The sequence below is a fragment of the Erythrolamprus reginae genome, chromosome Z (genome assembly GCF_031021105.1).
Source record: "Erythrolamprus reginae isolate rEryReg1 chromosome Z, rEryReg1.hap1, whole genome shotgun sequence".
In the NCBI taxonomy this organism is placed as follows: domain Eukaryota; kingdom Metazoa; phylum Chordata; class Lepidosauria; order Squamata; family Dipsadidae; genus Erythrolamprus; species Erythrolamprus reginae.
This window is the reverse complement of record NC_091963.1, coordinates 58,791,447-58,816,254: the sequence shown is the minus strand read 5'-3', so window position 1 is coordinate 58,816,254 and position 24,808 is coordinate 58,791,447. Positions and strand designations below refer to the sequence as shown.

At 42.0% G+C, this 24,808-nt stretch overlaps 1 protein-coding gene across 1 annotated transcript in view; it reads left to right on the top strand.

Annotated features, from left to right (window-relative positions):
• The window catches only part of ADCY1 (adenylate cyclase 1), a 424,936-nt gene that overhangs the window by 253,725 nt on the left and 146,403 nt on the right, over positions 1 to 24,808 (top strand). Inside the window, exons 10-12 of the mRNA XM_070767120.1 lie at positions 230 to 327; positions 14,269 to 14,353; positions 16,191 to 16,280. Of these exons, the coding sequence (XP_070623221.1) occupies positions 230 to 327; positions 14,269 to 14,353; positions 16,191 to 16,280 (273 nt within the window). The remainder of the gene's footprint in view (positions 1 to 229; positions 328 to 14,268; positions 14,354 to 16,190; positions 16,281 to 24,808) is intronic.

Below are 24,808 nucleotides of genomic sequence, written 5' to 3'. Positions count from 1 at the left end.
GATGTAAAGACTCATTCTGATTTGCAAAGAATTCTGAAATTTAGAAAAAGATTGTTTTCCAAATCTGTGCTAAGTATAAACATTTTAAAATAAATATGTAACCGATAAACTTCAGGATTTTAAATAACTTTTTCTACTTTATTTTTAGCACAATTGTCTTCAGAATCACAAAATGCAAAGTAAATGGCTAACTAATTCTGTTTCTCTACTTCCCCTCTTTCATTCACAGTATCACCAACTTCAGGATGAATATTTCACCAGTGCTGTAGTCTTGTCACTGATTCTAGCTGCCTTATTTGGCCTTGTCTACCTTTTAATAATACCACAGTAAGTTATTTTGTTTCCAATAATTTAAATGCCAAGTGCATTTATATAGGTATATAAGTATTTTGAATGTGTTTTGTATTCATTAAGTGTCTCATTCTTATATTCTATCCAACATACTAAAAAGACCCTCAATTAAGGTCTTTTAGCTTTGAAAATTTTCCATTGCTCTTTAACTGAAGTTATTTGGAATAAAGCTAGTGCAGGGGATTGCTTGTGGAAAATCAAACCTTGTAGGAAGTAATAAAACAAAGATATTTCTATATTTGTCCATAAAGCAAATTTGCTTTTGTTGCTATTTTCATCTTGGATCTAGCAAAGTTTAACAGCAATAACTGCATTCATGGCTTTTCTAATGCTAATGGAAATTTAAGAGCCAAAGATTCAGTGCATCATAAAATCAGTGTAAAAAAAAATCAAGGGTTAAACAAATTACAGTGGTACCTCGGTACTCTACCACAATTCGTTCCAGAAGTGTGGCCGAGAACCGATTTGGTCGAGTACCGAATTTATTTATCCCAGAGGAAATAATGGAAATGGATTTAATTGGTTTCCAGCCCCTGTTAACTCGCTGGGAACCAATTAAATCTATTTTCTTTATTTCCAATGGGATAAATAAATTCGCTACTCCAAGCTGCAGGAAAGGTGGGGGCTGCTGCAATCCCGGCAGCTTTGGGGGGCTCTTTTCCTCATTGCTTCCTTTTATTACCTGTAAGCAGCTTCAAAAACTTTCTCCTTCTCTGTGGCTGCAACAGCGGCGGCTTCCCTTCCAGTAGCAAGAGCGCCGGGAAGTCACGTAATGAAGGGAAGCTGCTGGAGCGGTAGCAACTGCTGAGATGGCTCCAGCGGCTTCCCTTCGTCACGTGACGTTCCCGGCGCTGTTGCTACTGGAAGGGAAGCCGCCGCTGTTGCAGCCACAGGGAAGGAGAAAGTTTTTGAAGCTGCTTACAGGTAATAAGAGGAAGCAATGAGTAAAAGAGCCCCCAGAAGCTGCCAAGATTGCAGCAGCCCCCACCCTTCCTGCAGCTTGGAGCTCTTAGAGAGCTCCTCAGCCGCCTGAAGCTGCCGGGATTACATTTCGGATAATGAACAAAATTTTCTCTGGCTGTTCGGTATCTGAATTTTTGTTCAGATACCAAAGCAAATTTTTGCCGAAAATTTTGTTCGTTATCCGAAATGTACGAGAAACGAAGCATTCGAATACCGAGGTACCACTGTATATATAAATTGTGTATCATAATGCCTTATTTACTTTTTTCCCCTTCAAGTACAACCATGTGATGTTCTAATACAAACTGAGATCAGGATTCTTTTTTTTAGGGAAAAGAATAGCTCATAGATGTTTTTTAAAATATTTGTTTCAGGGGAGAGTTAGTGTATATCCATCCATCGGCTATTTCTTTCTTTCTTTGTTTAAAAGAGGAAGTATTATTTATTTAATCTATTTATTTCTACTGAAATATAAAAGCAGTTGAAATTCTACATTGTTAAATTCATTCATCAAACAATACAAATTGAAAGTCCTAACCGTATATGATGATTATGGCTTCTTTCTGACAGAAAGAGTGATTAATGACTTACCTCAGTTTGAAAGAAATGCTTCCACACTGTGCTAAGAGCTTTCTAAAAGAAATTAATGTTTTATGAAAGTAATTTATTCCAGAAAAATAAAACAGAAAGTAAGAAACAAACTACTGTACAAAGTTTATATATAGGTTAAAAAAAAATCACACTATTATATCAAATATTAATTAAATATTGATTAAATATTGATTAAAACCATTAGGAAAAAAATGATGATTGGCAGAATGAATGAAGTAGAAGGCAAAGACAATAAATAATATACATAAGTATCATCAAAGACTACCCTTGAAAGAACTATAAACCATTATTACAATTATGTCAATTTGTGAAAATGCAGCTAACCAACGAAATTAATTCCACAAAAGGAAGGGTCCAACCACTATAGAAAGTATATATTCTTGGGAAGGGTATTGTAGAATTGTGGACAGGATATACTGTAGCACAACAAGAAAAGTTGATTATAATAACCAATATTTATTTTTTCTTTCATATGAAAGAAATGTACTCAATAAGATATTTAACTTCTAGTTGTCTCCTATTATTTTTATTTCTAGCTCATCCTATCTAAAGTAACTATCACTTATTTGATATACTGTAACTCTATTTTGTGAGATACTCAGGAATTGTTATCCAATCTTATTTTTATATGTAATTTGGGATCCAAGATAATTTGTCCAGACATTCCTCCTTTAATAATAAAATTAATAGTCTTTTTACAAATTCACATAAGAACCAAGAGTGGTGCAGTGGTCAGAGTGCAGAACTGTAAAGTACTTCTTCTGATCACGGCTGACAGCAGATCAAATCTCAGTGGGCTCATGGTTGACTCAGCCTTCCATCCTTCCAAGGTGGGTAAAATGAGGACCCAGATAAATCATAAACCAATCCATTACACTCCACCCTGAAGCTAATAACCTACTTTCCAATAAACAATTTGGTTTCAGAAGAAAATTATCCTGTAATCTACAACTCTTACACTGTAAAAACATTTGGACCACTCAACTTGACTAAGGTAATCCATTTGATGCAATCTATATCGACTTTTGCAAAGCCTTTGACTCAGTTGTCCATGACAAACTTCTTCTGAAACTCAAATCCTACGGTTCTCTGGACTACTACACAATTGGTTAACAGCATTCCTATCTAACAGACAACAAGTGGTCAAAATAGGAAGAGCCACTTCTCTTCCTGCTCCTGTTAACAGTGGTGTCCCTCAAGGTAGTGTTTTAGGACCCACACTATTCATACTATACATAAGCGATCTTTGTGATTGCATCACTAGCAATTGCGTTCTCTTTGCAGATGATGTCAAACTATTTAATACCACCGACAATGCTGCTACCCTTCAAAAAGACCTTGACCACGTAGCAGAATGATCTAAAACCTGGCAACTTCAAATCTCTACCACTAAATGCTCTGTTTTACACATTGGTAAAAACAATCAAATACTAAATATAAACTTGGAGGAATTGAAGTTATTGATAACCCTCAATCTGTCAAAGACCTTGGAGTACTTATATCCAATTACCTAAACCCTAGAGCCCACTGCAACAACATTGCCAAAAAGGCTTTAAGAGTTGTTAACCTAATCCTTCACAGCTTCTTCTCTGGTAATTTTGAACTGCTAACAAGAGCTTACAAAACATTTGTCAGACCAATCCTAGAATACAGCTCGCCCGTAGGGAACCCACATTGTATATCTGACATCAACACAATTGAGAGAGTCCAGAAATATTTCACAAGAAGAATCCTTCATTCCTCTTCTCACAACAAAATACCTTACTCCGCCAGACTTGAAATTCTTGGTTTAGACAACTTACAACTCCATCGTGTCCATTCCGACTTAATTATAGTTCATAAAATCATATACCAAAATGTCCTACTTGTTAACGACTACTTCACCTTCAACCGCAACAACGCACGAGCACGAAATCGATTTAAACTAAATGTCAACCGCTTCAACTTGATTGCAAAAAATACAACTTGAGCAACAGAGTAATCAACGCCTGGAATGCACTACCTGATTCTGTGGTTTCTACTCCTAACCCCAAAACCTTTAACCTTAGACTATCTACAATTGACCTCTCTCCCTTTCTAAGAGGTCTGTAAGGGGCGTGCATAAGTGCACCACTATGCCTACCGTCCCTGTCCTATTGTCTTCTTTTGTTACTTTTTATCATTACTTATCTAATGTTTTATTTGTACAAATTATCACCCTATAATTTTTTGACTAGATAGATAGATAGATAGATAGATAGATAGATAGATAGATAGATAGATAGATAGATAGATAGATAGATAGATAGATAGATAGATAGATTTGGGGGCAATATGCTTATTTTCTGTAAACATAGAGTGGGCTGTAAAGCACTGTGAAGCGGTATATAAGTCTAAATGCTACTGCTATGCTATTAATATTGAAAATATCCTGGAGTTTGGGGAGATGAACTGGATTCTAAATGAAAAGGAATGCAAGATCTATCACCTTATCCTATTTTAGTTTAATAAATAATGTGAAAAAGAATTCTAGAAGAATCTCACTTTTGGTTGTAGTACGATAACTAAGAACTTGAAAAGTTTTAGGAAAACAATCCAATGAACTGGTATCTAGCTTCTTAGCTATTGATATGGAATAGGAAATATCACTTAAAGACATAAATCTTCAACAGCAAAGAGTGGGGGGAGAGTTGACATTGATAATTTGGCAAAATACTTCTAGGATGTTTGTCAGTATACAGTTCCTCCTTAAGGAGGTGCCAAGCAATTTGCAGTTTTTGAAAAAAATGAAGTTTTAGGAATAGGGGAGGACCAGGATTTATTTGACTATAGAGAACTGTAGATAGTCTGTTACAGGAAAATTCTGCCATAAGAAAAATGTATGAGTAAAATAGCAATGAGGATAGTGCTTTATTTATTTACTGTGTTCCTCTATCTGACTATGGGGTGTTGATCATAGGACCGGTGGAGTTTTATATCTAATAAGAGAAATACACCTTTCCATACACATGTTCTGAGTTTCTTGCCTCTATTAGGAATGAGGAAATTAAGCAATGTGTCATTTTAAGAAAGCTGTTTGAGGAGTAGAATTAGGATAATACAGTGATCCCTCGGTTAGCGCGGGGGTTACGTTCCAAGACCTCCCGCGCTAACCGATTTCCGCGTTATACTGGATGCGGAAGTAAAAAACCTTCTGCGCATGCGCGCCCTGGCCGCACATGCGCAGAAGGTGGAGCGACGCAAATTCGGAGGCTGGCAATGCAATGGTGATTTTTCCAGGCTCCTTGCCGCTACCCCCCGCCCGCCCGATTCGCCCCGCTCACCGGCTTTCTTGGGGCAGGGCCAGCGCTGGCGGCAATGGCAAACCTCCCTCCTTCCCTTCTCTCCTTCCTCTCACCGGCTTTCTTTGGGGCAGGGGCAGCGCTGGCGGCAATGGCAAACCTCCCTCCTTCCCTTCTCTCCTTCCTCTCACCGGCTTTCTTGGGGCAGGGCCAGCGCTGGCGGCAATGGCAAACCTCCCTCCTTCCCTTCTCTCCTTCCTCTCACCGGCTTTCTTTGGGGCAGGGGCAGCGCTGGCGGCAATGGCAAACCTCCCTCCTTCCCTTCTCTCCTTCCTCTCACCGGCTTTCTTGGGGCAGGGCCAGCGCTGGCGGCAATGGCAAACCTCCCTCCTTCCCTTCTCTCCTTCCTCTCACCGGCTTTCTTTGGGGCAGGGGCAGCGCTGGCGGCAATGGCAAACCTCCCTCCTTCCCTTCTCTCCTTCCTCTCACCGGCTTTCTTGGGGCAGGGCCAGCGCTGGCGGCAATGGCAAACCTCCCTCCCTCCCTCCTTCTCTTCTCTCCCTCCCTCCTTCCCTCCTTCCCTCCCTCCTTCCCTCCTTCTCTCCCTCCCTCCTTCCCTCCTTCTCTCCCTCCTTCCTTCCCTCCTTCTCTTCTCTCCCTCCCTCCTTCCTTCCCTCCTTCTCTTCTCTCCCTCCCTTCTCTCCCTTCTCTCCCTCCCTCCTTCCCTCCTTCTCTCCCTCCCTCCTTCCCTCCTTCTCTCCCTCCCTTCTCTCCCTCCCTCCTTCCTTCCCTCCTTCTCTTCTCTCCCTCCCTTCTCTCCCTCCCTCCTTCCCTCCTTCTCTTCTCTCCCTCCCTCCTCTCCCTCCCTCCCTTCTCTCCCTCCTTTCTCAAAAAGCACTTAAACTGTAACTGTACTGTTACTGTACTGTGTAATGACAGAATAAAACCCCCCAGCTCTCACCTGTGTTTGAATTTCATTCATTCACTCAGTCATTCATTCATTCATTCTTCTGTACAGACTGTGTGCCACTCAGTCCCAACACTTTTAACCCATAAATTACCATTTCCCATCCCCTTAATTACCATTACCTACTGTACACATTGAATAAGACTCTTAAGTTATGAACAATAACATATTTATTTACATTTTTTGGGGTGGGGTGGGGGTTAGCATAACTGGGATACAGTAACTAGGGATCTTCTTCTATCACCATTTCTACAATGGACGCTGCAGGTGATGGTGTGACAGACCTCTTGGTTTTTGTGACAAACATGGTCATGGGCAGTTGTTGGCGCCGTTTCTTTTCCTGGGCTAACATGGATCTGTATGGTGCAAAGATGTTGTCAAGGGAGGCGTTAAACTGTATAGAGCGAGTCATGTTGGGATCCCAAAGTTCCACCATGCGTTGTACATTTGAAGTGGCTCTGTTCAGTTCTGCAAGCCGCTCAAGCGTTAGGCCAACATCTTCTTCTTCCTCAGCTTGTTCAGCTTCCGCTTCCTCCTCTTCTTCACTCGCTGACCTGGTCAGCTCCTCCAGATCTTTGTCTGTCAGCGGTAGGCCATGCTCATCAAGCAAACCATTGACTTCCTCTGCTGTCATGTCAACGAAGCCTTCTCCACCCAGTGCCTGTGCCAGCTTCACAGAGTTCTGGACTGCAGCATCTTGGATTTCTTCGGGAGCAAATCCCTTGTAATCATGCACCACTTCTGGCCACAATTTCCTCCAGCAGGCATTCATTGTCTGTGTCTTCATATCTGTCAAGGCATTCTGAATGTTCTTCAGACAAGATGCAATTGTGTACTGACGCCAGTAGGCCTTCAATGTGAAGTTGTCATCAGCATCCATTGCTTCCACGATGCTTCCAAGAGAATTGCGCGTGTACAGTGCCTTAAATGCACGGATAATACCTTGATCCATCGGCTGGATAAGCGATGTGGTGTTTGGTGGCAAGAATTCAACTTGCACCCCATCATGTTCATGGTCCAGGTGATCATGGCCGCCAGCATTGTCCATTAGGAGAAGCACTTTGAAATCCAGTCCTTTGCCAGCCAAATAATCCTTCACCTGTGGGATGAAGCACTGATGAAACCAGTCCCGCGTGAGGGGTTTTGTAATCCATGCTTTAGCATTATGCATCCAGTACACTGGCAATGCATTCTTATTTCTGTTCTTGAGGGCTCTTGGATTTTGTGACTTATAAATTAGCCCTGGCTTCAGCAAAAAGCCTGCTGCATTCCCACACATGATCAAAGTCACTCGATCTTTCATGGCCTTAAAGCCAGGGGCTTTGGCTTCATCTTGCATCAAGAAAGTCCTTGAAGGCATCCTCTTCCAGAACAGGCCTGTTTCGTCCATGTTGAACACCTGTTCTGGAAGGTAGCCACCTTCTGCAATTAGCTCTTTAAACGTGCGCTGGACAAAGTTTTCTGCTGCACCTGTATCTGCTGAGGCAGCTTCTCCGTGCAATGACACACTCTTCAGGCCATAGCGCCGTTGAAATTTCTCAAACCACCCTTTGCTTGCTGTGAATGTGGCTGGGGCTGAGGCTGAGGCTGAGGCTGCAGAATGACAGGAAAGGGAGAGAGAAGTGACTTGAATGAAAGCATAAAGAGTAAATGCCCACCTCCTTCCCTCCTTCCTTCCTTCCCTCTCTTCTCTCCCTCCCTCCCTCCTTCCCTCCTTCTCTTCTCTCCCTCCCTCCCTCCTTCCCTCTCTTCTCTCCCTCCCTCCCTCCTTCCCTCTCTTCTCTCCCTCCCTCCTTCCTTCCCTCTCTTCTCTCCCTCCCTCCCTCCTTCCTTCTCTTCTCTCCCTCCCTCCTTCCCTCCTTCCTTCTCTTCTCTCCCTCCCTCCCTCCCTCTCTTCTCTCCCTCCCTCCTTCCCTCCTTCCCTCCCTCCTTCCCTGCTCCTTCCTTAAAAAACACTTAAATACAGTATCTAATGACAGAATAAAAAAACCCAGCCCTTACCTGCGTTTCCCTCATCTGCATCGCCTTCTTCTGTGTCTTCAAGACGGTTGTACAATTGTTGTGCCTTGGTTCTGATAGTGTTGGTATCCAAAGCAATGCTCTTTTTGCGGCAGTCTTGTACCCACAGGGACAAAGCAGCTTCCATCTTCATGAGCCGTTTGTTTCTAGGCGTCACCATTCTTTTTGCAGCCTTGTTGAAGGCCATCAGGGAACTTTGCCTTATCTTTTTCTCGTCGTCACGAATGGTTCGCACACTCGATTCGTTGATCCCATACTGCCGACCAACATCTGCATAAGAGCGTCCCCCTTTCAGCATGTCCAAAATGTCAATTTTCTCTTTAATTGTGAGTATCCTCCTGGTCTTTTTAGCGTCGCCGCCAGCACTCCGAGCACAACGTTTAGGAGGCATCTTGCAACAAGTCTGAACAAGTTCCAAAAGTTCAGTTGCAAAGCTTTTTTTTGCGTTTGCAACGATTGGTTGAGATTTTGGCCAATCAGCAATCAGCATGACGTCATCGGGCGGGAAAAACCGTGGTATAGCAAAAAAAACGCGAACGTATTTTTTAATTAATATTTTTTGAAAAACCGCGTTGCAGCGTTTCGCGTTAATCGAGAACGCGTAAATCGAGGGACCACTGTATATGATAGAGAATGAAATAATCCATCTTATTAAGGAGATAAACTATCACTGGAACAGTACTTGGGGCCTTGACATGTGTAGATCAGTAATGAAGCCAATGAAAATGTGACCCTAGCCATTGTGGGAAGGAGATATAACAATTCAGTCCTTTACGACCAATTTAGGGCTTCACCCATGGTGTTAGGAGCTGGGGTGGCACTGTGGTTAGAATGCAGTATTGCTGACTAGTTCAGTTCACAGCCAGGAGTTTGATCCTCATGGATGACTCAGCCTTCTGAAATCGATAAAATGAGAAGCCAGATTGTAGGGGGAAATATACGGACTCTGTAAACTGCCTGTTTACAGAGGCCTGTAAACAGCGGTGGGCTATCATTTTCAGTGCTACTGGAACGGGCGGGGAGTGTGGGCATCAGTGTTCCCTCTAATTTTTTGGGGGGTGGGCGGAAAAGTATAGTGTCTGAGCGGCAGTCCCTTCAGGACTGGGCGGCACAGAAATAATAAATAAATAAACAAACAAACAAATAAAAAACCCACCCTGTTTTGCCTCAGAGAATTTCAAAATAAAATACTGTACTGTATGTCTATAACAGTGAGCTCATAATAGGGCAACTCTATCAATACCAAAATGCCACTTAAATAGTTGAGCTAGTTTCAAACTAGATTTTGATTTTCTTTCTCTCTTCCTTACTCCCATTCTTTTTCTTTCTCTTTTCCTTCCTCTCTTTTTTCTATCTCTTTCTCTCTCTTCCTCTCTTCCTCTCTCTCTCCTTCCCTCTCACTCTTTCCCTCTCGGCTTCTGGGCAGGTTTGGAAAACTCTGAGTTGATGATGATTTTTATGTGAGCGATTGCTCACTGCTCAGCTTAGAGGGAACTATGGTGGGCATGCTGGGCATGCAGCTGGTGCTGGATTCGGCTTCTGCGCATGCAGAGAAGCTGAATCATGCGCGATGATAAACATGGATGCAATTTCTGGGGATTTTTTTGCTTCTGCTCATATGCAGAAGCAAAAAGGCCCAGAAACCGGTAAGTAGCTGCGAGAGCAATCAGGGGCTTTCCCAAATATGCCCATGTTACACCAACACTCCGCAGTCTGCATTGGTTGCCGACCAGTTTCCGGTCACAATTCAAAGTGTTGGTTATGACCTATAAAGCCCTTCATGGCACCGGACCAGGGACCGCCTTTTGCTGCAAGAATCCCAGCGACCAGTTAGGTCCCACAAAGTGGGTCTTCTCCGGGTCCCGTCAACCAATGTTGCTTGGCGGGACCCAGAGGAAGAGCCTGCTCTGTGGCGGCCCCGGCCCTCTGGAACCAACTCCCCCCAGAGATTAGAATTGCCCCCAACCTCCTTGCCTTTCGAAAGCTGCTTAAAACCCACCTCTGCCGCCAGGCATGGGGGAACTGAGATACACTTCCCCCTAGGCTTTTACAATTTTATGCATGGTATGTCTGTATGTATGATTGGTTTTTATATAATGGGTTTTTAACTGTTTTTAGTATTGGATTTTGTTATATACTGTTTTATTGCTGTTGTTAGCCGCCCGAGTCTGCGGAGAGGGGCAGCATACAAATCCAATAAATAAACAAATCCAATAAATAAATAAACAAACAAATCCAATAAATAAATAAATAAATAAATAGTAACAGCCGCTCACCCCTGCTCCTTCCGCCACTCGCCCTGCTGTACCACTTGCCCTTGTTCCCCATGCTGCAGTCCTTCCTCCCCTGCTGCTCCCTCTGCCATACTGCTTGCCCTTGCTCCCCCTGCCCCTTGCCCTGCCATGGTCCTTGCTCCCCCTGCTGCATGCCATGCCACACTGCTTGCCTTTGCTCCCCACGCCGCTTGCCCTGCCACGCCGCTTGCCTTTGCTCCCCATGCCACTTGCCCTGCTGTGGCCCTTACCCTTGCTCCCCCTGCTGCTTGCCCTGCTGTGCCCCTTGCCCTTGCTCCTCCCACTGCTTGCCTTGCCACACACCTCATCCCTGCTTACCTTTCTCTGGTGCTCACCTCCTGCAGGGGCCATGGCACAGGGAGCAGGCCGGGTGGCCCCAATTCTGGCAGCACGGCCTGCACTGTGCTCTCCCATGCCGCAGACATCTGTCCTGTGGCCCAGGAGATCAAAGAGCAGGCCACTTGGCCAGAGTTGGGGCAGGCCATTTTTGCTGCTGGCCCCAGCTGCTGCTCTAGGTGATGCTGCAATATTCAGCAGCTGTGCATGTGCAGCAGCTGAAATCTCATTCTGGCAGCAAAAATTGCCAGTTTCTTTCCAGTAATTTTTACCAGAATTGCGTTGGTTGCATGTGCATGGCACGTGCACGCCAGGCAGCAATGGAACGAGACTACGTACTCCATTTCTGTCATGGCATTTCTGGTGTTCCAGTTTGAGGCCCAACCCTGCCTGTAAAGCACTAAGAAGTAGGATATACAGTGGTACCTCTACTTATGAACTTAGTTCATTCTGTGACCAGGTTAATAAGTAGAAATATTTATGGGTAGAAGCAATGTTCCCATAGAAATCAATGTAAAAGCAAATAATGTATGCAAAACCATAACAAAACACAAAACATTTACCTTATTACCTCCAGCATTCAGATAGATCCTTGTTCGGGGGCGGGTGGAGGAGGCAGGTGTGTGGGGAAAGACAGCAAAGGCTGCCCGGAGGGAGCCTTGTGGGTGGATTAACATGTGCAGGAAGCTGCCTGGCGGCTTGTCAGCCGGCAGGGCTTCCACCCTTTTTGAAAGTGTTTTCAGTGGTGGTGGCAGGCAAAGGGGAATCCTGGCAGTGGCAAAGATCGGCGCTTTGGCCTCAGACAAGGCTCCCTGGTTCTCACTCTGTGCCTGGCACCTGTGTCCTCTAGAGGAATCCCTTCAAGGCAACCAAAGCAGCTGGCTTTAACTCCCCACTCTCTCGGCAGGCTCGAGAACTGTCTTAATTAGAAGGAGCAGCGGAAGGAGTAGCAGAAGTGAGGAGGAGAGACATGTGCCCGCTCCCCATGGAACAAACAAGAGGGAGCGCAGCTGCCAGGGATGAGGGCGCGCATGAGCGGGCAGGGAGATGAAGAAAGAGGAGGCAGAATAAACACGGGCAGCTGGGACCAATTCTGGAGTGTGACCTCCCCTTCCTAACTGCATGGCCAAGAGTGTAAGAGAGAGTCAAGTTCCATAACCTCCCCTTCCTAACTGCATCTCTTTCCCCCTCCTCCCTCAGCTTCAGAGGGGGAAGAAGAAGGAGGGACTGGCTGCAGCACCCCAGGGACCCCTCCAGCTCCACCCACGCATGTATGTGTCTGCCTGCCTCTTGCACCCCCATTTTACCCCCACACCAGGTGTGCAAGGTGCACACGCACGCAATTCTGCCTCTCTCACCTCGCTGCTTTGCAACAATGTCTGCACCCCGCGGGCTGCAACCTGAGTAGGCAACGATTGAGCTGCTGAAGAAGGGCGGCCACCGCCACCACTCCTCTTCCTCTTCCTCCTCCTCCCCTGGTGGGAGTCCTCATCTTGTCTGCTCGCTACCCTTTACCCTGCACTGCCTCGCCAACCCAGAGGGACCCCTATGTGGCATGGGGCTCTGGAGGGCGACACCCCAGCCTCTGTCGTTCCCCTTGCCCGGCCAGCCTTTGCTGAGATTGCAGAAGCCCTTTCCATGCCCCCTTCCTCTCTCTCCCAGACAGGTGCATCTGGGCAAGCCAACCCTTGGGGTGGGGGCTGCACTGCGGGGATGCGCAGCTTTGGAAGGAGGGAGGGGGAGACAGTGGAAGGCGCTCTATTGTTCCAGCCATGCTTTTGTACCCAAGGCTGGCCAAGTTAGGCTTGGTCAAGTGCTCCCTCCTCCCTTCGCCGCCCCCCCCTCCACTCCCGCGCCTCCCACGACCCCACCTCTCCGTGTTCCACCCATTTCCCTTGCACAGCGTGATCACCTTTTTGGCGAGGCGGGTTTGGGGGATGGGTAGGCTGTGGAAAAGCATTTCTCTCCCACCCACCCAGCATCACCACCACCACTGTTCTCTCGATAGGACCCCTGCTTAGATACCTCAGCTCCCCCAACTCTTTGCATCTTTGCTTCCTTTGTCTCAGGACCTCGCTTCCATGCCCCTCCACCCAAAGCTCCTTTCCAGGCTTTGGATCACCATAGGCCCCTCTCCAACCTCACCCACCCACCCAATTCCTCGCGCACCCCTTCCCCACTACCCCATTTTTTCCATGCAACTTCCAAAGGTGTGAGCCTGCCTGGTCAGTCCTCACCCCAAAGGTTGGCTTGTCCAGATGCACCTGTCTGGAAGGGAGAAAGAGGAGGGGGAAGGCCTTCAGGAGCTTAGAAGGGGCTTCTGTGATCTCAGTGAAGGCTGGCCAGGCAAGGTGGAGGCTGGGGTCTCGCTCTTCAGAGCCCCGCAGAGCATGGGAGTCCCTCTTGTTGGTGAGGCTAGGCAGTAGAGGCGGCGCAGGGCAAGAGGTGGTGGGCAGATGAGATGGGGACCCTCACCGGGGAGTAGGAGGAAGAGGAGGTGAAGGAGTGGTGGTGGCGGCCACCCCTCTTCAGCAGCTCCATCGTCGCCTACTCGAGTTGCAGCCAGCAGGGTGCACAGACATCGTTGCAAAGCAGAGCCACACACGCACCTTGCACACCCGGGGTGAGGGGAAAATGGGGGTGCAAGAGGCAGGCAGACACATGCACATGCAGCTGGAGGTGAGTGGTCCCTGGGGTGCTGCAGCCAGTCCCCCCCTTCTTCTCCCTCTGAAGTCAAGGGAGGAGGGGGAAAGAGATGCAGTTAGGAAAGTGAGGTCGCGGAACTCGGCTCTCTTTTCTGCTCTCAGCCATGAAATTAGGAAGGGGAGGTCCCCACCTCTGGACTGCCGCCGCAAACAAATGGAAAATCCCAAGCGCTTCAGCCAGCAACAGTCAGCGGTGGCAGTCACATAGGAGGGGAATCCCTACAGCAGTAAGGGAGTGCACGCTCAGTAAGAGAGTGCTTGCAACTGGGCTCGGGTTCATAAGTGGAAAATGGTTCGGAAGTAGAGGCAAAAAAATCTTGAACACCGGGTTTTTATCTCAAAAAGTTCATCAGTAGTGGCGTTCATAAGTAATGGTACCACTGTATGTCTAAATGCTATTGCTTAACTACATTCTTTGTTTTCTGTAAATACAGTACGCTATATAATATTTTTTATCTTACCAGTGTCAGCATATCAAATGTGCTATATCTAAACATTATTCTTAAAAGCAATCATGGTAAACTTTATTCACAAAGACATGTTTTGCATTTTTTTCAAAGAATTATTGTTCTACTAATTATATACAAAAAAGTAATTCCACTAAAAATGAACATCAGAAAAAGAATATTTAGAATACAACATGAAGGAACCTATGTATTGAGAAAAAAAATCTTATCTTTAGATAGATTCTAGTAATGTTAAGAATTTGCTTTTATTTGTGTGCAATTACTTAGTTTTAATATGTTTTTCCTTCTTCCTAGGAGTACCGTAGTCCTTGTTCTCTTAGTATTTTGTATGTGCTTCCTGGTGGCATGCATCATGTATCTACATGTCACTCAAGTACAAGTAAGTGAAATGCAAAAGGTTTTGTGGAAAATGAATATAGGTATCAATTATCCCAGTCTTGATTTTATTTCTTCTATATTTCATGTCTATAGATAGATAGCCGTTTTAATGTATAATACCTAATGTCATTTAGGGCTTTTAGGAGTCCTATATTTCACTTTATTAAAAATACCCTTTTATTAAATCTACTTTTATTGGTGAAAATAAAAGTTGAACCAGTTCTGACACATAGAGAAATGATTAATGCATCATACTTGGTTAAATAAGTGATAATTGATTGAAGAGTTTTCTGCTGTGAAAATGAGTTTGTTATGAATTAATTTAGCTTATCCTAACTACTTGTATTTAAATGATTGTTTTGTTGGTATATTGATTCTGGAGTTCTAATGTTCAGTTTGCATTATTAGCATCATTATTGTTAGGAACAATAATATAGAAAAGAAAACAACAAGGGGGAATCGTGGAGAAGTAGATAGCTGGAATAAAACTAAAGAAAGATTTTGAAAAGCCTCAAGAGAGGTCACACTATCCCTTACATTGTGCTTGAAATTTGAGTAGTCATCAACAGTTTTTATTGAACCAAAGAGAAGGCAGAGAAAGCCTTTGGTGGCCAGCTCATGGAAGTGAATACCTGTGTTGCAGAGTGGTTAGAGATAAACACTTAGACAGAAAACTTTCTTTCCAATAACAAGTGGAGCAGAAAAAATTGGCTTGACTATGAGGCTAAAACTTTACAAAAGAAAACAGCTTACTTGTGACTTTATTACCAGCATACTCAAAGTTTTACCTTTTCTCTTGCATATTCATTGTGGGCAATTTGTTTCATGAAAAATATAAATTTTAAAGAGTTTATTTATTTTATTAAGAGAATCTATTTTACCACCACAACTATGTTGCTGTTCATCTTGCTATTGGTTAAAAATAATAAATTTAACAAAATTAGGTAAAAATCAATATCTAATAACTTACTTTAGACAATTAATTTCAACAATTGCAATATGTCTTTCAGCATATAACAATAATAGGCCTTTATCTAATTTTTAGTACATCTACACTAAGATTCACTTAGAATGCATTATAAGTCTGTTTCATGTGATTCCTTGTGGATGCCAGTAAACATTGTTCAATCAATATTACATTTGTTTGTAACTTAAACTTTTACTTTTCATGAGGTGTGAACATCCACATAATATATAAACTTTATATGCATTCCATACAACCTATTGATTGTTAAAATCTTGACTATATTCACAAAATTATCATTTTTATTGTTTAATATAATAAATATTATCAGAAACATCATTACCCTGTGACTAAACTTCTTTGAAATCAAATGCTAATATAATTGAAACATGATCTGAGAATACAATTGAGTTACGTTTTATTACCACAAGAAATAAAACATTTTTCCTTTTTGTGGGGTGAAGGAAATGCATCAGGACATTATTACTTTTGTGACATCTTTCAAAAAGAATAAGAATTAGAATTAGAAAAGATTACCTGGTATGAAAGATTTGAAAATTGAACTTGAAAAATTATGACATAAACCAGCCATGGTGATTGGCATACTAGGTGCCATAGCAAAAAATATTGGATGGCACTTTAAAAATCTGCACCTTGACACTATTTCCATCTGTCAATTACAAAAGGTAATTAATTCATACATGTAGCACACTGCTACATTATAACATCCTAGATTTGAGGGAAGAATTTGATGCATATAAATATCAGCTAAAGAACTGACAACTGTGATTTTACATTTTTGTGTTAATAAGAACAACAACAATAGTGTGGACAATTATTTTCCAAATGCATATATATTGGTTTTGTCTTTCAGTGTTTTCCAGGGTGCCTGACAATACAAATTAGAACCATTTTGTGTATTTTTATTGTGATCTTAATTTACTCAGTGGCACAAGGCTGTGTGGTAAGTAATATGAACCTGTGAATAAATCGTTATATAATAGGTACAATGTAGATAGACATGTATTCTTGGTGGCATGTCTCCTAACTTGGAAGCAATAATGCTTCTCCATGGCCATCTGGAGAAGAGTTAAAACCAGGCTTTTCTAAAAGACACTTAATGATGAAAGAAGATTCACATCATTATTGTCTATTATTGCTTAGAGATTTCTTATTCTTGTTATGTTTTTATATTATCAAAGAGCTTTGGAGTGAGATAGTTTCTAAATAAACAAATATCATCAGTGAGAGATATACTATCCCATCAGGTTGTGTCTGGAAATGTCTAATATTAACTGGGTTCGTTATGGATTCAAAATAATGCACTAATTGACAGATCCTCTCCCTGACTTTATTACTTTATTTCGAGAGTGGAGTAGACGTAGAAGTGAGACGTCTTCTCTGAGGGCAAGTAGGTAGAATGTGTCCAGCCTCGCCACAATACATGCATAGGCCTTCCGCTCGATGTTTAGCTCTCTCAGCTTCACTCAGGCAAGGTCTGGCCATACCTAGATCCATTGGTTCCTCTCGAGCGATGACAGTTGGTCGGTTTCCCGTGTCTGTTGGCAGCTAGAAGGGACGTCTTGGCATGGAGTTGAAACCGTTGTTGTGAAATCTTTGACGTGGAGCTGGCACTGCTCTGGTTCTCTCTCCAAATTGGTTTTCATATCTGGTGACACGCTTCTGGGCAGATGACAAATTAGTCTCGATGGTTAAACAGTTCTGGTAGAGTTCATTTACCGTGTTGGATGGCATGTCATCTCATTCACAATTTTAGGTTTCAGGCCATGGATGGCTTAGCTAAATAAATCTTTGGCCTTGATTGAATGATGACTTGTGGTTGAACAGGGACTGCGGCTTGATTTTGTAACATGATGATCTGTGCCTGCAACGCAGCCACTATTTGTGTTAAAGCATGCACATCATTTACTAAATTGGCCATCTTGAGCTGGCTGGTTGAATTTCTTTTCTAATTCAGATGGGAGTTTTCAACACTGTTCTGGTTTCTGGAAATAAGGCTCGCTGAATGCAGAAATTTATAAAGCAAAAACAGCATCTTTATTCCTTCTCTCCTCCATTATCAAACTACGTCAGGTGCAGGCAAACTCTTTCATCTCATTCTTTAGTGATACGGCATGTGCAGGCAAACTCTTTCATCTCATTCCTTAGTGATAAAAAGCACAAAAAACATCCTTCCAGTACTCCTCCCTTATCTTAAGATTTATGGCTAGGCAGCATTAGTCCAGAGTAACAAAAGCAACTATTAAAATACACATATTCGCAGCCATATCATGGCACGTCCATTGAATTTATAGCAACATTGAAAACTCCGCCCTTCTTTTCTGCTGGCATCCGGACGTCACGAATTAATCACTAAAGTAATTAACCTGTTCCTCCCCTTAATATTTCTTCCCTGACACTTGTTCCCTTCGTCTTTGTAAACGTCTGAAATGCGGATTTACCCATCTTATTATCTGCCTCTTCTTCCCTGGAGTCTGGGCTCATAAAAACGTCCTGTGGTTGGCTTCGCCCTTGCTCTGCTGGTAACTGGCTAAATTGTAAGAAGCAAAGGGTGGCAATAAATAGACAATTCTCTGGATGGAAAGAAATAAGAAGAGGTTCAGTTTTGGGACTTTTACATTTTAATTTATTCATTAGTGATCTGCATGTAGAAGTAAATAGGGAGGTAGCTAAGTTTGCTGAAATTGTTCCAGGTAGTGAAAAGTGAAACTGATTGTCGGGAGCTCCAGAAGGATCTCTCGAAATTGAGTGAGTGGGCAACAAAGTGGCAAATGCATTTTAACCTAAACAAGTGCAAAGTTATGCACCTCGGGGCAAAGAACCCCAATTATACTTACCAACTGATGGGGACAAAACTTTCCGAGACAACCCAAGAAAGGGATCTTGGGGTTTTGGTGGACGGCTCAATGAAGATGTCAACCCAGTGCACAGCAGCCATAAAAAAAACAAATTCCATGCTTGGCATGATTAGGAAGGGAATCGAAAATAGTTCAGCAAGCGTTATATTGCCTCTGTACAAATCAATGGTGAGACCACACTTGGAGTACAGTGTACAGTTCTGGACACCACACCTCAAGAAGGATATAATGGAATTGGAAAAGGTGCAAAAAAAGGCAACAAGAATGATAAAGGAAATGGAGGACCTCCCTTATGATACCAGGTTACAACGCCTTGGTCTCTTCAGCCTTAAAAGACGGCGTTTAAGGGGTGACTTGATCGAAGTGTATAAAATCATGCATGGGATAGAAAAGGTGGATAGAGAAAAATTCTTTTCTCTATCACACAATACTAGGACAAGGGGGCACTCCCTAAAGCTCATAGGTAAGAAAGTGAGGACAAATCAAGGGAAATATTTCTTCACCCAGAGGGTCGTTGGTTTAGGGAAATCACTTCCAGAAGAGGTCGTGACAGCTGTCAGCTTTGATAGCTTCAAGGCAGGATTAGACAGATTAATGGATGCCAAGCATATAGATGGTTATTGAAACGGATGTCCAAGTGCTGCCTCTAAGTTGGTTGAGGCAGGCAGGATTCCCTTGACGGAAAGGGAGGGTCTTGCCTTCTCTTTCTGCTCAAGATCCCCATGGACAATTGGTGGGCCACTGTGTGACACAGAATGCTGGACTCGATGGGCTTTGGCCTGATTCAGCATGGCTCTTCTTATGTTCTTATATATGGCTTGTAAATCATGTCCCTCTAACTCTGGATTTAATTTTTAAAATTATTTTTCTCCACCATACTTTAAAAACATACATTAGAAAAAACACATCCTACATGCCTAACCTTACTTACAGGGTGTGTTCCAAAAGTAATGCAATTTTTTTAAAAAAGTAATTTATTGAACAGATTTGTACAAACACTTAAAATTCTTCAAAGTATTGTCCTTGGGCCTCTACACATTTTTTCCAGCAACACTACCATGACCGGTAGGTGCCCTGGAAGGCGTCTTCAGGGACCTCTCACAAGGTCTTTGTCACGGCTGATTGGATCTCTTCTATGGATGAAAAATGGGTTCCTTTCAGGACTGGGAACAAAAAGAAGTCTGCTGGGGCGAAATCAGGACTATAGCGGTGGGGGGTGGGGCAGTGTTGGCACCTGGTGTTTGGCCAGGAACTCACGGAGTCGTAGCGCTTTGTGGCAAGGCACGTTTTTCGTCCATAGAAGAGATCCAATCAGCTGTGACAAAGACCTTGTGAGAGGTCCCCGAAGATGCCTTCCAGGGCACATACCAGTCATGGCAGAGTCACTGGAAAAAATGTGTAGAGGCCCAAGGACAGTACTTTGAAGATTTTTAAGTGTCTGTGCAAATCTGTTCAATAAATTGCTTAAAAAAAAATTGCATTACTTTTGGAACGCACCCTGTATATACAGAATTTTCTTAGCTGATAAATAACATAAAGAACAAAAAGCTTTCAGAAGCCTCTCCTCTTTATTTTAACATTAAGAACAGTTATATTCCATCTTTCCAAAATCTGAACTCCTAATTATAAGAAAATCATAACATTTCCATACAAAATTCAAAGTTGCCAATATCTCTTCTATCCTTATACCATTTTTTTGTTATCTAAACCAAGAATTCTATCACTCCCACCAAATCAAATTAGGGTTATCTATTTATTTATTTTTATTTTATTTATTTATTTATTTTGTCAAACAATTATAGGGTGATAATTTGTACAAATAAAACTTAGATAAGTAATGATAAAAAGTAACAAAAGAACACAATAGGACAGGGACGGTAGGCACAGTGGTGCGCTTATGTACGCCCCTCATTCCTAATAGAGGCAAGAAACTCAGAACATGTGTATGGAAAGGTGTATTTCTCTTATTAGATATAAAACTCCACCGGTCCTATGATCAACACCCATAGTCAGATAGAGGAACACAGTAAATAAATAGAGCACTATCCTCATTGCTATTTTACTCATACATTTTTCTTATGGCAGAATTTTCCTGTAACAGACTATCTACAGTTCTCTATAGTCAAATAAATCCTGGTCCTCCCCTATTCCTAAAACTTCATTTTTTTCAAAAACTGCAAATTGCTTGGCACCTCCTTAAGGAGGAACTGTATACTGACAAACATCCTAGAAGTATTTTGCCAAATTATCAATGTCAACTCTCCCCCCACTCTTTGCTGTTGAAGATTTATGTCTTTAAGTGATATTTCCTATTCCATATCAATAGCTAAGAAGCTAGATACCAGTTCATTGGATTGTTTTCCTAAAACTTTTCAAGTTCTTAGTTATCGTACTACAACCAAAAGTGAGATTCTTCTAGAATTCTTTTCACATTATTTATTAAACTAAAATAGGATAAGGTGATAGATCTTGCATTCCTTTTCATTTAGAATCCAGTTCATCTCCCCAAACTCCAGGATATTTTCAATATTAATAGCATAGCAGTAGCATTTAGACTTATATACCGCTTCACAGTGCTTTACAGCCCACTCTATGTTTACAGAAAATAAGCATATTGCCCCCAAATCAATCTATCTATCTATCTATCTATCTATCTATCTATCTATCTATCTATCTATCTATCTATCTATCTATCTATCTATCTATCTAGTCAAAAAATTATAGGGTGATAATTTGTACAAATAAAACATTAGATAAGTAATGATAAAAAGTAACAAAAGAAGACAATAGGACAGGGACGGTAGGCATAGTGGTGCACGCCCACTACAGACCTCTTAGAAAGGGAGAGAGGTCAATTGTAGATAGTCTAAGGTTAAAGGTTTTGGGGTTAGGAGTAGAAACCACAGAATCAGGTAGTGCATTCCAGGCGTTGATTACTCTGTTGCTGAAGTTGTATTTTTTCCAGTCAAGTTTGGAGCAGTTGACATTTAGTTTAAATCGATTTCGTGCTCGTGCGTTGTTGCGGTTGAAGGTGAAGTAGTCGTTAATAGGTAGGACATTTTGGTATATGATTTTATGAACTATAATTAAGTCGGAACGGAGACGACACAGTTGTAAGTTGTCTAAACCAAGAATTTCAAGTCTGGCGGAGTAAGGTATTTTGTTGTGAGAAGGGGAATGAAGGACTCTTCTTGTGAAATATTTCTGGACTCTCTCAATTGTGTTGATGTCAGATATACAATGTGGGTTCCATACAGGCGAGCTATATTCTGGGATTGGTCTGACAAATGTTTTGTAAGCTCTTGTTAGCAGTTCAAAATTACCAGAGAAAAAGCTGCGAAGGATTAGGTTAACAACTCTTAAAGCCTTTTTGGCAATGTTGTTGCAGTGGGCTCTAGGATTTAGGTAATTGGATATAAGTACTCCAAGGTCTTTGACAGATTGAGGGTTATCAATAACTTCAATTCCTCCAAGTTTATATTTAGTATTCTGATTGTTTTTACTAATGTATAAGACAGAGCATTTAGTGGTGGAGATTTGAAGTTGCCAGGTTTTAGACCATTCTGCTACATGGTCAAGGTCTTTTTGAAGGGTAGCAGCATTGTTGGTGGTATTAAATAGTTTGATATCATCTGCAAAGAGAACGCAATTGTATGAATAGTGTGGGTCCTAAAACACTACTTTGAGGGACACCACTGTTAACAGGAGCAGGAAGAGAAGTGGCACTTCCTATTTTGACGACTTGTTTTCTGTTAGATAGGAATGCTATTAACCAATTGTGTAGTAGTCCAGAGATGCCATAGGATTTGAGTTTCAGAAGAAGTTTGTCGTAGACAAATGAGTCAAAGACTTTGCAAAAGTCGATATAGATTGCATCAATTGGATTATCTTGGTCAAGTTGAGTGGTCCAAATGTTTTTACAGTGTAAGAGTTGTAGATTACAGGATAATATTTTTCTGAAACCAAATTGTTTATTGGAAAGTAGGTTATTAGCTTCAAGGTGGAGTGTAATGGATTGGTTTATGATTGATTCCATAACTTTGCAGGTGACACAACTCAAACAGATAGGTCTGTAATTTTCAACGTTGCTTAGATCTCCTTTTTTGAAGATAGAGATGACTGTGGCAAGTGACCATAGTGTGGGTAGGGAGCTAGTACTGAAAGATTTATTTAAAAATATGCTCAGAGGTTCAGCCAAGGTGGAGGAGAGTTTTTTAAAGAATTATAATCCATCTTGTCCAATTGATAAAGATGGTTTTAGGTTATGTAATGCCTTTGTAATGTTATCTTCTGTAAAATCAATTTGTGTAAGATCATTGAGATTATTTGTGGTGCGATTAGGAAATGTGGGGCATGAGCCTTTGTTGCTAACAAGGACTGAGCTGAAGAAGGTGTTAAAGAGGTTGGCTTTGACTGATTCATCATTATGGTCTATGTTGTTTCTAAAATACCTTAGCTTGTGTTGTTTTATTATCTAATGCTACCACCATTACTTTCTTCACCATCCGGATTACTACCAACTATTTTCTAATTGTTACACATTGTTTCCAAACCATTTGTTATATTTAACTATTTCTATTTTCTAACCACTCATAAAACTTTTCCCAAATTTTATAATAGTCCAAATCTTCTTTATCTTTAAGTTTAAATGTAAGACCATTCATTTCAACACATGCCATAATACTTCTCTGTCATTTGGTATCTTATTTAATTTCCAGTTTTGTGATACACAATTTGAGCTGTAGTTACTATATGAATAATTAAATATATTTCCTCCTTATTAAAATTCTCAGGTAAAATATCTAAAAGAAAAATCTCAGGTTTTAATTCAATAGCCCTTTTCAATATTTTCCTGTATTCAGTGTTGGATTTTTCTCCAAAACTTTTGAGCCTCTGTACAAGTCTACCACATATGAAAAAAGGAGCCCAGCAACTTAATACTTCCAACCTATTCTTAAACAGTTTAGCTAGCTTCTTTGGTGATATATACCATCTATAAAACATCTTATATGTATTCTCTTTAAACGCTGTTGACATTGTCATTTTATACCTTTCTGTAATTTTCTAATTGCTGCCATTTATCCAAATCAATAGTATAGCCTAAATTTCTCATCCATTTTATCATTGCCTCTTTAACTTGGTCAAACTCTAACTCGATATACAAAAAGTAGTTATACAATTTTTTAAAATCAAATTCTCATCTGTACTAAATATAATTTCATCCAATTTTGTTTTTTCCAGATTAATATCTTCTACTTTGGTGCCTTTTTCAAATATCACTTGCAATTGCACATTCATATACCAGTCTGTCTTTATACCCTCACTTTCTAATTCTATTATTGATTTTAGCTTCTTTTTCTGCTTCATTATGCCTTTATATCTTGGGGTATTCTTCCACTCTATTCTAGTGGGGTGAGTCTGAACTTCTATTGTTGATATCCAATATGGTACTTTTGAATAGTGCTTATTTTTCATATTTCCCAAATTGCAAAAAATAAGTTCTTTATAGAATGATTCTGGAAGTAACAGAATTTTTTGTTTTTCAAATCACACAAACATATGCTATCCTATTTGTAAATCGTGTCCTTCTAAGGTCAAAAGTCTTTTATTTCTGAGCATAATCCATTCTTTAATCCATGTCATTGCTGCAGCTTGATAGTAAAGCTAGGCTTAGTCCAGGACATTGTCAACACTTCTCCCTGCAAGGAGGCAGTTGTGCACTCCTTTCTCAAGAGGTTTTCCTGGATCCAGCTGTATTTGATAATTATCATCCTGTCTCCAACCTTTCCTGTATTGGGAAAGTTGTTGAGAAGGTGGTGTCGCTCCCGTTCCAATGGTTCTTGGATGAAGCCAATTATCTGGATCCTCAGCAGTCAGGATTCAGGCCTGGGATAGGGATCAATCCTCTATCCTGGTGCTTCTTGACCTCTTAGCAGCTTTCAATACCATTGACCATGGTAACCTTCTGCGCTGGCTGGAAGGTTTAGGGATCCAAGGCACCGTTGTGCAGTGGTTCACCTCCTACCTCTCTGGCCGGTCACAGTAGGTGTTGGCAGGTGGCCAGAGGTTAACTCCTAGGTCCCTCCCTTGTGGTGTTCCGTCCCCTTGCACCTGCTGTTTAATATCTACATGAAACCTCTGGGTGAGATCATCCGATGGCACAGGATGAATTACCATCAGTATGCTGATGATAGTCAGCTATACATCTCCACCCCATGTCAATTCATTGAAGCAGTGGAGGTAATGCACCGGTGTCTGGGCTGTCAGGATCTGGATGGGCATTAATAGGCTCAGACTCAACCCTGACAAGACGGAGTGGCTGTGGGTTTTGCCTCCCAGGGACACATCCATCTGTCCATCCAGCATCCTGGTGGGGGGGGAGTCATTATCCCCCTCAGAGAGGGTCCGCAACTTGGGCGTCCTCCTCAATCCATAGCTGAACTTAGGAAGACCATCTCTTGGCTGTGGCAAGGGCGGCATTCGCACAGGTATGCCTTGTGTGCCGATTGCAGCCCTATTTGGACAAGGAGTGCCTTCTCACAGTCACTCACACCCTTACCACCTCTATTACTGCAATGCTTTCTAATCGTCCTTGAAGAGTGTTCGGAGACTG